Here is a 12,588-nt window from a genome sequence, read left to right on the forward strand (position 1 = left end):
TTTGCATTTCAGGGACACGAGAACACAGGAGGGAAGAAGCTGCCATGTGGTTATGAAAACTACCCCTGCGCAAGGTCGCCGGAGCACGTACCTCCCTGCAAACAAAGCCACATCAGCTGTGCGGACATCAAGCTACGGTCTTGTACTCGACACGAGGAAATTTTCCTGGCAGGACTACACCTAGGCAATTAAATGGCTATGGTTGCACTGATATAAATCCCCACGTGGACTCTGGTTTGGAAACAAGAATGCCTTTTAGCTTACGTTGCTTTGAAAGCAGTATCATTATGCAGGAAAAGACTCAAGTGTGTGAGGATAAAAAAGCCCACTCAGGAGTTATGTCCACATTACCTGCAGTGAGAAAATACTACCTGAATTGTTCTGCCAGGAAATGGCCCTGGGAGACCAGCCCCAGCTCCCAGGAGATGTGACTCCATCAGCAGAGGTCTGGCATAGCACCGTCGCCCCTACGGCAGGAGCTGGAGCAGTTCAAGAGCGTGGATGCATTATCTTGCATCCATGTTCAAAGGTCAGTAGAGGTGGACTTGATACATTCAGTCTGAGATGAGAGGGGGGAAATGATAATAATAGCCCAGGAGAACCAAAGCAAAGCCTGAGTGAGAGAGAGCACGGTGTGTGCGGCTCTCCTCTACCGGGTGACAGCAGCTCCTCCAAGAACGCTGCACGCAAAGCCGGAGAGGATGGAGGAAGCAATGCATCTAAATCCATCACCCGTCCTTGTCAGAGCTGCATCCCCTATGCGCCCGGCCCCCCGCAAGCGCTCGATGCTAGGAAGCATAAGCAAGAGCTTGGCTATCGCAGCGGGAGAGGAAAGGGGTCGGTTCCTCTCGCGCCCACCGAATTGCCACCCACACCCTGGCTTCGTGGGCCAGGTAAAATCACTGGGCAGACTAGATCCAGCCGCAGGTCGTGGGATGCCAACCGCTGCTCTAAGGCCTCAGGGCCACAGGGGCATAAGCCACCATAGCCAAGATCCATCCCTTACCGTCAGCTGTGGAGGGGCGAGGAAGGATGGACGATGGGCCGTGTCCATCCTGGGCTTGCTGGGACCCTCTGCCCCACCCACACCCTCGCCTAGGGGGGCTCTGTGGTTATTACTGACCACTCTCCAGCAAAAGGAGAGTTTCAGCCTCCTCTCCAACCCCACTAAGGAGCCAGCGTGGGAGTCGGAGCCACCCTTGGAGAAGGCACAAGGTCAAATTCTCTGCCCCAAAGAGCTGAAAATCTAGCGGGAGCATCCAGAGCCCCTGGGTGTCTGTCCCAGCTGTCCTGGCAGCTGGAGGTGATCCTCCTGTTCGGAGACGTGGGTCTCTGCTTTGCAAGGAGGCCGATCCAGCACGGGTTCTGTCGTGCAGACGGCTGTGGTCGGGGCTCCTTGTTGGCTTGGGGATGCCTTGGCTAAAGCCAGGCCCCTGGCAGCAGTGAGGCGTTGAGATCGAGGAGACACTGAGAAGAGCACAGAGGAGCTCCTGTTGCTCCGAAGCCTGCAATGCGGAAATACATGCAGGCATGGGCCAGTGCATTCACACACATGCACGCGTGCGTGCATACGTGTGCACTCGGGCGTAGGGGAGCCGCGCTACTCCAAACCAATCCAGAGCTCCATCTGCACCTGTCCCCTGCCACCGGTCTAGCCATCGCTGTGACCAGCACGTGGCACCTGGACAGGGGACAGCCTTGGGCAGGAGAGCTCAGCTCCAGGCTGTAAATCAAATTGCTCCCTGTCGACCGGTCCTGCCCCAGCCCGCGAGCCCGACAGGTGCATTCCTAGCCCAGGTAAGGCGGGGGAGCTCGCGGGAGGCAGCAGGGCATGCGGGTGAATTTACTGCCCGTTCCCGACAGCGCCTGCTGCTGCTGACACGCACCACGGCAGGGACCCAAGGGCGCAGCTCGCAGCCCCGTGGACTTTTACCCTGCTGTGCAAACAGGCCAGGCCTGATACAGTATCAGCCGGAATTTCATCCTGTCAGCGCGGCAGATGTATCTCGTCTCCCTCCCCGCACTCACCTCACCCCTTCCTCCCCAGCCCTGGGCTCTCTCCATCAGGGCCCTTGGCTCATGCATGCACACATGCATGCCCACCGATGCACACGCACGGCCTAACACCCCCCTTGTGCGTGCAGCCCCTGATCTGCCCCATGCTCACGTTAGTGACCCAGGCAATCCCGCTGAGGAGGTGTCTGTGCATCCCCGTGCCCCTGCAGGGGCTGGTCCATGTGCACAGGATTGCCTGCACCCTTCCAGACCCAGCCGCGAAGAGCTGGGCTCCCTCCTGCCCCTCTGCCTGCAGTCTCCCCTGTGTGCCTGCTGCATTGATCCCCTGATACCCACATCTCTGACCTGAAAACCACTCTCCTTTCTACCCCAGCTCCCTCCCTGCCTCCTGTCTGCCCTCCACAATGACGTGTCTTTGCACCTCTGCCCACCCGACCCGCCGGCTTGAGCATGACTCCCGTGTCCCTGCCCCTCTCCTTCCCTCTGGCTGCAGATGGAGAGGGGGCATCAGCCACCTGGAGAAGGATTTTTGCCCCCGCGTGCTGTTGCCTGGGGAAGCCGACCTGCCCTAGCCACCTAGGTCGGAGAGGACCGTTGACCGAGCCTTTTGCGTCTATGGAGAACAACGTGTTCCTCGCAGGTGGGTTTCTTGCCAATCTTTATTTTAAAGATTTCTTTAAAAAAGATTCCACATCATATATACAAAAAACTGAGCCAAAAACCTGAGCAAATATCCCTGAAGGGCCTTCACCTCTGGAAGCGGCAGGGAGAGAGACACGTCTACCTCTGGGATGGGACGAAGGGCTCACATCTTGCCAGGCAGAAGCTTCTCAATGCTCGGAGGCAGAAGAGGTGCCCTTTGAAGCCCTCGTGGAGATCTTGGTCTCCTGCTCGACCCCTTTGCTTTCTGGGCTGGAAGATCAGGGCCACCGTTGTGGCATTCACCACCACCTCCTGGAGCCCCCAGCCTCCTGCCACCCCCAGCAACAAATGTGTGGGTGTGTTAGAGGGCTACAAAGCGGGCCTCCACCAGTCCTTCCTCTGAGGGAGCTTGTCCCCTCTGAACGCCGAGCCTCCACCAACCCAAGGGATGCCCGCAGAGGACTCCAAGCTAGGTTTTCCACCAAAATCAGGGTGTGGCAGGGCAGGACAGATTTGGAGAGCCCATCTCCTTCTGCATTAGACCTCAGGCATTGCACCCAAAAAGGCCGCTACATTTTTACCTCTGTGCTCAAGCCCACATTCACAGCAATAGCTCAGGAGCGCACAACGCAGCCGAGGTTGCGTTGCTAACTAAATTTGGCTCCTCTCCTTCCTGAGGGTTGCACTGAGTTACACTGACTGCCAGGGTTTCAAGGGGGCAAAATGACAGCTACAAATGCAGGGACACCCTCCCCAAGCTGGCAAGTGGAAGCAGGGGGAAGTGGAGCCCATCAGGCCAGTTGTGGACCCGCAAGGGTTGTCCCCAGCCTGGGTGACCTCCCTGTGCCCAGGTTCCTCCCAACACACAAGTCCACTCCAGACCTCGGTCTTAATGGTTTAATAAAGGGCCCCCATGCCCCTGGACCACAGCGCGGGTGAGTGGCAGGATCTGGGGGCTTTGTAGCAAGCAACAGGGGAGCTTAGGAAAAGAACGCCATGCTTTTTGGGGACCCGCCACTTGTGCAACACAGTCACAGAGCATCGTGCACGCAGGGCTCTTGCTGTGCTCTTCTCCATACGACATGAATGCCCTCTCGGGTCCCAGGCTGGTTCTGTATAGACTAAATGCAGCAGCTGTGGGCACTGTCATGCCCTGGAAAAGTGCCACCCAAGTCCCAGCACGCGTCCCCGTGGCACTTCATTTCCCCCGCAAGCTGGCAGAGCTCTGGGGCCTCGACCAGCTCCGGGACCACAACGGGTCAATCCCAGCCTTGCATCACAGCCCTGCTCTGAACTTGCCCGGTCGCACGGGTGCCAGCTGTGACTCCCCCAGCCCCCTACATCAGCGGGTCATTCTGCCCTGCCGTTAAGCCCTGTCCCAATTACAGATGTTCTTCTGGATATCTAATTCTCCTGGAAGTTCAGGCTGCTCTGATGGGAGGGCTTTTGTAGCCTCTGCATTGAAAGGCCCCTTTAGGCATAAATGAGCTACCAGTGGCACGTTCCCTTCCCCTCCAGCTCACACCCACAGCAGGTTGTTTCCACGTGGGCAACAGCTTGCAATCCCCTCTCCGCGTGGCTGGAGGACCCAGGCTTCGTGCCTTCACCGCTGAGACCTTGTTTCACTGGAGCAACGAGGGCAATGAGTTTGCTGGGAGACGGGGAGCCCTCATGGAGACTGCAAGCCACAGTGTACAACTGAGCACCCTCGCCATGTCCTCAGGAGGATGCCCAGGCAGGATAGCATCGGCAGGGCAGCGTGGGTGGGAGCCCGTAGACGGGCAGCGAGGGTGAGGAGCAAGGGCTGTGGGGGACCCGTGTGTTGCAGGGGGCAGATAGGCTGGCTACTTCTGGTGCTAGAAGCCTCTTACGGAAAGGAGGGCTTCTTGTCCCCCGCCGGGCACCAGCATGGGGCTTGTCCCTTCAATCCTGCCCTTCCCTCCAAACCCCAGGTGCCAAGGAAAGCTGCTTCCCGACAGTACATTTTGCTGGGATTTTCAGTTCAGCCCTTTGAGAGCTACCCCCGGGGCCCTTTCACCCAGGAGACAGGCAGCGCCACTGATAGGGGAGCCCCCCGACCTTCCTAAGGGAGACCCCCGACCTTCCCTCCCACCCGCCACGCTACCCTGCTGTCTTGCTTCTTCGTTATATAAATATGGGTGGCCGGATCAGGCTGTGTTTCCTAAAACAGAGCAACAGTCACTAACCTACTGGGTCTATACAGAGAACTGAGCCCACGACACTTCTGCAGCGGGGGCCCCCTCGGCTGGCTCAGGCCCCGCCGCGGCATGCCTCGGTGAAGGGGTGGCCGCTCTCGAGCACCGTTTGGCCGCAGGGGGCTGGCGTCTGAGTCTGGAGCAGCCGGGTTAAGGCAGGAACTCTTCCTTGATAGCCAGCGGCGACGACGAGATCAGGCCGGTGGTGCTGCTGCAGATGCCGGCGATGGGGCCCGGGGTGCCAATGGCCGGCGGGGTGGGCGTCGTGGTGCTGGCGGGCTGCGTTTGCTGCTGCATCTTCTTCTTGTTCACCTTCCTCTCCTTGGCTCGCCGGTTCTGGAACCAGATTTTCACCTGGGGAGACGAGAGAGTGATGGATAAGGCAAGCGGGGGTAGCGGGGAAAGGGGTTGGCGGAGCCCCAAAATGGCAGAAAAGTCACGGGATGGGGGTAGGGGCAGGTGGAGGGCGGCAGTGGAGGGTTGGTATTTGCAGACGAACGTAAGGCCCATGGACCGGGTCAGCCCCTAGGTGCACCCAGCCCAGTCTCTGTGCCCCATAGTGAGTGGGGTCTGGGCAGGGGTTTTCCCCTGCTCCTCTCTCCCTTGCAGCTCTGCATTTAGGGTCTCAGAAACTGTGATCCAGCAGCCGTGCCCCTCGCTCCCCTGCTCAATAGTGACCCATGCCCCTTTCCTCCAAGCCTGAGTCCAACCCCTCTCAGCTTCCCCCCACAACTGGTGGCAACAAGTGCCACCTTTTAATGACACACCAAGTGAAAAAGGACTTTCTCGTGTTTGCTTTAAACTCACGACGTGCTCGTTCCATGTTGTGACGCCTCCTTCATGTCTGGTGAGAGTCAAGAAGACATCCCTAGTGCCTTGCTCTTCGCCATTAAACCCTTCTCCTGTCCCCGCTCGAGCGTCTCTTTTCTAAACTGAACAGGCCTGGCCTCGGGGCGCCTGCCTCCGCTCCCCACTTCCCACCGAGCTCTCGCCCGCTCCCCACCTGCCCTGCTGGGGTCCCAGCTCTCGCAGCATCGCCCGAGGGCACGGCTCCAGAAAAAGGAGCCGGTCCGTACGGGTCCCCAAGGGCCTGACCACTGGGAGCAGCCAGGTTGAACATCCCAGGCACAGACCTCCACCGCCCCTCAGCTGTCTGCGCTCTTCCCAGCCCACGTCGGAGGATCCCTTCGCCCCAGCACTGACCTGCCGTTCGGTGAGCCCCAAGGCAGCCGCCAGCTCTGCCTTGCGCCGGATGGTGATGTAGCGGCTGAAATGAAACTCCTTCTCCAGCTCCAAGCGCTGGTGGTCCGAGTACACCACGCGGTACTTGTCTTTCGTTCGGGTCTTGCCTAGTGGAAAGACCAGGGAGGAGGATGCTGTTGGCTGGAGTGGGGACGTGGAGACAGAAGTGGGCGCAGAGAGGCTGGAGAGAGGCTGGGCAACACTGCTGGCAGAGAGGCTGGTGCACAGGCCATGTGAGGGGGGGGATGAGGGGCAAGGAGAGCTCCTTGGGGGAGGAGGAGCTGGTGGGTTTGCCATCTCAATCTCGGAAAGACTGGCATGGGGAAGAGGCAGGAGCACACAGACTTGGACCTGATCAAATCTCGGGAAAGTTTCTAACTCCCAAACCTGGATGATGAGCAACATTGCCTGGCCAAGCTGGGAAGTCTCCTTCACTGGAGGCTTCCCAGAGGGCTTTGGGATAACATATCCTGCATCTCTGCAGGGGGCTGGGCTGGGGTCCCTTCAAGCCCCATGGCAGGGGAGCATTGCTACGGACCCCAGCCTGCTGCTGGAGGAAACACCAGTTAGCCACAACCCAAGGGGATATGCAGAGGCGGGGGAGCACGGGGCCACTGCAAGGCCCCGGGGACCAGAGGCCAGGCACGCTGGCACACCCCTTCACAAGCAAAGCTGAAGGGAAGCTGTCCAAGCCATTCCAGCAGGCCCAAGCCCCGCAGAGGCCGACCCGCTGGAAGCGGGGAGCTGGCTGGCGACAGGCGACTGAAGAAAGGAAGGAAGGTAGCAGTAGTCTGTGGAGGAAAGAGAGCAGTAACCGGCTCCAAAGGCATGCAAGGCAGGAGACATGTAATAGCGGGAGCACGGGACTGGGAGCCAGGAGACCACAGCTCTGGTCTAATCTCTGCCACTGAACTGCTGACTGGCCTTGGTCAGGTTACTCGTCCCTCTCATCCTGCACTTCCCACCTTAAGCTTCTCTTCTCTGAATAGAAACTCAAGACAGGGGCTTGGCCTTCCTGCACACTTGGTCACTGGTCGGTGCAACGGGGCCTGGACTTGACCGAGTGTAGACCTGCTACTATGGTGCAAATAATAACAGAGAAGAGAGGAGACCCTGGATGTGGGAGGTAGCAGCCCTGCCCCCATGATTTTACCAGGCCAAAAACCCACAGGGCCAATTCTGTTTCCACGTACTGACCCAGACTCCTGGAGATGCCCGTGCACGATGTGCCCGGGTATGAAATACAGCCATGTTTGCTAGCAGCTGCCCAGGGAGGAACATGGAGAAAGGGCTGAGCATGGCAGGTGCTATAACAAGCATGCACCACCGCTGCTTGAAGAGGGCAGCATCGCTCGGGGGCAAAGGTTGGCATCCAAGCGGTGCCTGCTAGCGTGGGTTTGTGTAACAGAAACCAGGGTGCGTTTCTGCATGAGCAATTCCTCATCAACCTTTGACCACTTGGCCCCAGTGTTTAGTTAGGCAAAATGGAGGGAAAGAGGCTTGCTGAGCTGGTGGAAGATGGCGCCAGTGAGAGCTTTGCATTTCTCATTGATCAGGAATTCACAGATTTTTTTTTGATCCAGTAAGGGCTTTCTTGGAAGTCTTGTTCAGAGTCTTTGGTTTGGTTTTGATAGGATTCAGGAGGGGCCTTGAGAAGCAGCAGGTGTGATCTGGTAGTGATGTGGGAGCTGAAATGGGCACTGGGAATAACTGATGCCAGGTGACAATGGGTTTGCTATAAAGATGGCAGATAGACTGCAGTGCAGTGGTATATACAATACACCCGGTGCAGCATGAATCATGATACAGAGCCAAGCAGAGACGAAGCTACAAGCACAAAAACTCTCCAATGGATCCCAAATTTTGCTTCTGACACCTGTCTTTAAGGCAGCTAATTCCACGATATCATGAGATTTTCTCCCTAATGGTCAAAGAAAAGCGAGAGATGATATCCTGGTTTTCTGCACTAGTCCCTTCCTTATATCCCACTTCAGTATATGTAAAATAAGGGTGAAAATACAAACAATAATGGAACAAGCTTGGTAGGAGGTGCTGGGGGATTTTGCAAAGTATGACCCACGCAGCAAAGAAAATGGTAAGAAAAGGAGGTATCATCCATCCATTGGTCTCATGCACAAAGGTTTTGGCAGATCATTCTGGGGTCTGAAAAGCAGCACCTGGGCTTTGCGAGACAAATAGCTAGGTGTGAGCAACCCACATCTGTAGCCAACTGACTCCCAGCGGCTGCCTGACATTCAGCGCTACAGGACCACTGGGGTCCCCGCGGACAAATGAGTCACACACAGCAGCGTCCCTCTATACAGACCGACCTTTATGCAGAGAAAGGAAACGCCGTCCCTACGTGCACACCAGGCCTTGAGCAGGCCCCGCACTTATCTTCCTACATCCTTGGGTGATTGCGCTCGGGTCGAGGCTTCCCCACGGTCATTTTAAAACCGCTCAGAGGAAGGACTACTCACGCCCACATCGAGTTTGCTAATGATTTGGTCTCCCAGAGAGAAGACAGCAAACCCACTTGTGTCTGGCAACAGGTAAAGTCTGTCCCAGGCCGTCAGGAGCGAAAGGGGTGATGCTTTCATCTGTATAGTCAGCACCTCTCGCACTGGGAATTGGTCCTCTTGTTTTCCCAGAAAACAAAGGATAACAGATGGATGTGACTGACTTTTCCTAAAGTCGTGCCAAGGAGACTGGAGCAATGGCGGCGCATCCAGAGGGCTCCATGGCTTTCAGCTGAGATGCTCCTTATTTACAAGAGTGCACAGAAAGGCAGGATTCGAGCCAGTATTGTTCACCCTCCAGAGGCTCCCCTGGTCTTGAGACAGCATGGAGGGAAGGAGATGACCCGAAGCTAGCAGGCAATGGGCCAAACCCTGTCCCAGTGACACCAGTGTAAATCCGCAATAAGAGAGGGAGGCTTTTTGTTAGAGCATCTGGCATGCAAGCAACTTGCAGGGCATTAAAGCAGGCAGGGTCTTACCACCCAGGAGCTGAGCAGTGCCCACTCCTACCTTGCAGCAAGGGCATGGTAATCCAAGGCAATTTAGCCCTGTTTCCGCTCCGTTCGGTTCCTGCTTACCCTTAGGGCAGCGCGGACAGGTGGGCATTTACCCTGCATCTGCTCACCCACTTCAACATAATGGCTTGCCCACACCCAGAGATGGATCCTCCTGCCTGGTGATGGCTGGTGCCACTTCCTTTCAGAGGACGTAGGCATGGAGGCATAGGGGGGATGACTCGGTGGCCCTCAGTCCTCCACTTGCATGTTTGTGCAGCCGCCTCTGCAGCCAGCTGGGACCTTACACGGGTGGGCCCTTGTGTCCAGTCCTCCTGGCCAGGCTGAAAGCACTGCTATCGCTTCCCATCCTGGTCTGACCTCTCTGCACAGTTAAGGAGGGAGACACCTCGAGAGGGAAAAACATGGTGCCCCTTTCAAGCCCTCCCTGGGTGGCATTACCCCTACTGGGGGATAGTGGGAGTCCAGCAGAGTGGGGTTTTGCCCTTCCTTTCCCATCTGGATTGAATGGGGACATTTTTTAATTGCTTACTTAATCTGGAGAGGGGAAAGAACGGGGCTGGGCCCGATGGGATGCAGTGTAGACGTCCGTGTCACAGCTCCGATGCCAGAGGGACAGGAGTGGCAGCGAGGGCTAAGGGATGCATGGCCCCATGGAGTGATTTATGATGGGGCGGGGAAAACAAGGGGGAAACTGAAGCCACAACAGGTGGTGGCCAAGGGTCCAGGCACCAAGCAGCTGCGTTTCTAATGAATAACCCAGCCCAGGCAATTAGCTTCCTGCTTTCAGTTTCCCACCAAGCGGAATGTGTGTGTGTGTGTGTGTGTGTGTGTGTGTGTGTGTGTGTGTGTGTGTGTGTGTGTGTGTAAGCACATGTAAATATGTGCATATGTCTGTGTGCATGTGTGACTTAGACTCGGTGCATGCATGAAGCGGCTGATCCTGCTGGGACTTGACCCGAGGACCCTCCTGACACAAAAGCAGCAGCCTTCCTATTCACGCCAGAGCAGCATTTCCATTCCTATGTCATCTCCAGGGGCTTTTGTTGCCTCTTCCGAGGCCTCTGGCTGAAGACACCATTGAAGTGCATGAGTGGGGCAAGCAGAGGTGGGTGCGTTTGCATGCATCTGCAGTGTGTGTTTGTGCCCGTGGGGAGGCGTGCTCATCCCCCATGGGCAGGCATGGCATGTCAATGGGAACACGGGTTTGCAGGATCACCCGTGTGAACGGGGCAGGATTTGATTTCCAGCCGAATAACAACAGCAGATCCCAAAGCAACTTGCAATGGCCAGCTAAGCCTCCCGACGCCTCTCTGAAGACAGCAGCCTGGGTCTCAGCCAGAAGCAAACCCCAGTCTCCTGACTCCCACTGCCATGGTCACTACACCGCGCTTGATGGAAAAGACCTAAGTGATCGATGCTCTTCATGCCTGGATGGTGGAAGAGACCCAAAGCAAGGACCCAGCGCTGCTCGCTTGGCTCTGTTCCGAATTCCTGCTCACGGGCAGCAGGAGCAAACACTTTGAAACCCAGTTGTCTGGTTGCTGCGTGTGAGCCCGTGCAAAAAAAGAGCATAAATATGGACAGAGACGCAGGATCATGAGGAAGTCGAGCTAGAAGGGTCACCGAGCCCCAGCCTCTTGCTCAAGGCAGGATCACCCCTGGCTAAAACATCCCAGCCAAGTGTCTGCCCAACCTGCAGGGATGGAGATTTCACAGCTTCTCTAGGGAGCCTGCTCCAACGCTTGACACCAGCACAGACAGCATTAACCCCGCCACTCCTTATGTTATGGATGCGCCGTCGCAACCCCGTGCTCAAAGCAAGAAGATACTTTGCATAATAAATCTTGATTTCCCCTCTCTCCCACCCCGCATCCCTCCCCACAAGGTCTACCAAATCGGTTCCTTCCATCTGCAAAGTGACACGTCGAGTGTCCAACCCCGACGGGATTTTTGCCCAGGCTCTTCACAAACTCCAAGGTGGATCCCACCGGCTGCTTAAGGGCTACGCGACTACAGAAAAAAAATTACGGCTTGAAGTTGCTAGCTACGGAGACTGAAACTGCTGCACCTGCCAAGCTGCAGGAAAAGGAGCGCATGTTACTGGGGGGTAAATGAGAAGCCAGGAGCGATGATCCGGGCATGTTCCCCTGGGCCTCTGCATGCCAACAGCAGTCACGTCCAAGAGGACAACTCCCCAAGGCACAGTTTGTGGGGGAAAGCAGCACAAATTGCTGTAAGGCCCTCAAATGATGAACCCTGTGGGTGCAGCGAGTGAGATGGGCTGTTTCCCCGCCTGGGTGCGGACATGTGTAAACATTTGCTCGTTCTTTCGGGACACGGGCGGATATGACGAGCTCCAAATGGACAGATCCTTTCCAAGTTTATCAGCTCTGCAGGGTCAAGCAAAGTGCTCAGAAGCATACGAGCGACCTTGACAGAGCTCCCAAGCCCGGGACGGACTCTTGCCGAATGTATAAGCACCGAGATTCCTGCGGAGCTAATAAAAGCTGTGCAAAAGCAAGAGTTCACGTAGCGCTCTGCCATCTCCATCTCTGCCTCAGCCTGTGGCAATGCCAATGTGGCTTCTCATGAAAACCTTCCTTTTTTCTTTTTTCTTATTGCTCAGTGATCATAGATATTTTCAAAGGAAACATTTGACATCATGTTGATTGCAAAACAATTAAAAGATGCCCGCTCTTTTAAAACAAAACTCTTTGAATACGGGTGTTGGCAAGAACCAGTGCTGGAAAGAGAAGAAAGTCAGCTAGGATTTAAAAAGAAAAATCTGAGAGTCCAGAGACAAGATAGTTCAGAGACCTGAATGGTCCATGAATTCTCACTGGAATTATTCATCTTCTGCAAGTCCATATTCACCGCTTGTCTTTTTTGTTTGGTGTTTGCCCTTGGGTGTTGACAAATTCGTTTTGTTTCAGATGTTTAAGTCCACCAGTCAGGCCAATGAAACGTGGGCATGGAGGTCCAGGGACCGGTCCAGGGACCGGTGACTCACTGCTGCACTCGGAGTAGCGCACAGTCAAAGCCAAGAGCTCACGACCAACCCAAAGATGGAAAATTATTCCTCCTATGTCCAGCAATGCGTGCCCATTTTGGGAATGGGTTGGAAATGATTCGCAGGCAAAATGCTCAATTTTGCACCCAAGGGTAATTCACAATGAATGATTCAACCACCTTGATTGCAAATGCAGAGTTACACACCTAGCCGCATCCTCACAACGTTCCTGTGTTGAAGTAAAAAGAAAGGAACTAATTGGGTATGTCTACACATGCATTTACACTGGCTTAAATTCACTGTGCTGTAAGATACTGCAGGAATAGGCCAGTGCCTACATGTGCAGGCGTTAAAGTGCATTAATGTTGTGTGTGGTCTAACTTGTGACTAAAGTTAGTCCCAAGTCAGTCCACACACACAGTGTT

The 12,588-nt window shown here is 55.7% G+C and overlaps 1 protein-coding gene across 1 annotated transcript in view; it reads right to left on the reverse strand.

Moving 5' to 3' along the window:
- Positions 1-4,825: 4,825 nt before the first annotated feature.
- Positions 4,826-12,588, reverse strand: part of CDX1 (caudal type homeobox 1) — a 19,542-nt gene continuing 11,779 nt past the window's right edge. The window contains exons 3-4 of the mRNA XM_019506146.1: positions 6,078-6,223; positions 4,826-5,228 (exon numbers count right to left, since the gene is read on the reverse strand). Coding sequence (XP_019361691.1) covers positions 5,025-5,228; positions 6,078-6,223 — 350 coding nt within the window. The 3' untranslated portion in view covers positions 4,826-5,024. The remainder of the gene's footprint in view (positions 5,229-6,077; positions 6,224-12,588) is intronic.

This window comes from Gavialis gangeticus, unplaced genomic scaffold (genome assembly GCF_001723915.1).
Source record: "Gavialis gangeticus isolate Ggan-Ray unplaced genomic scaffold, GavGan_comp1, whole genome shotgun sequence".
NCBI classification, from domain to species: Eukaryota; Metazoa; Chordata; order Crocodylia; family Gavialidae; genus Gavialis; species Gavialis gangeticus.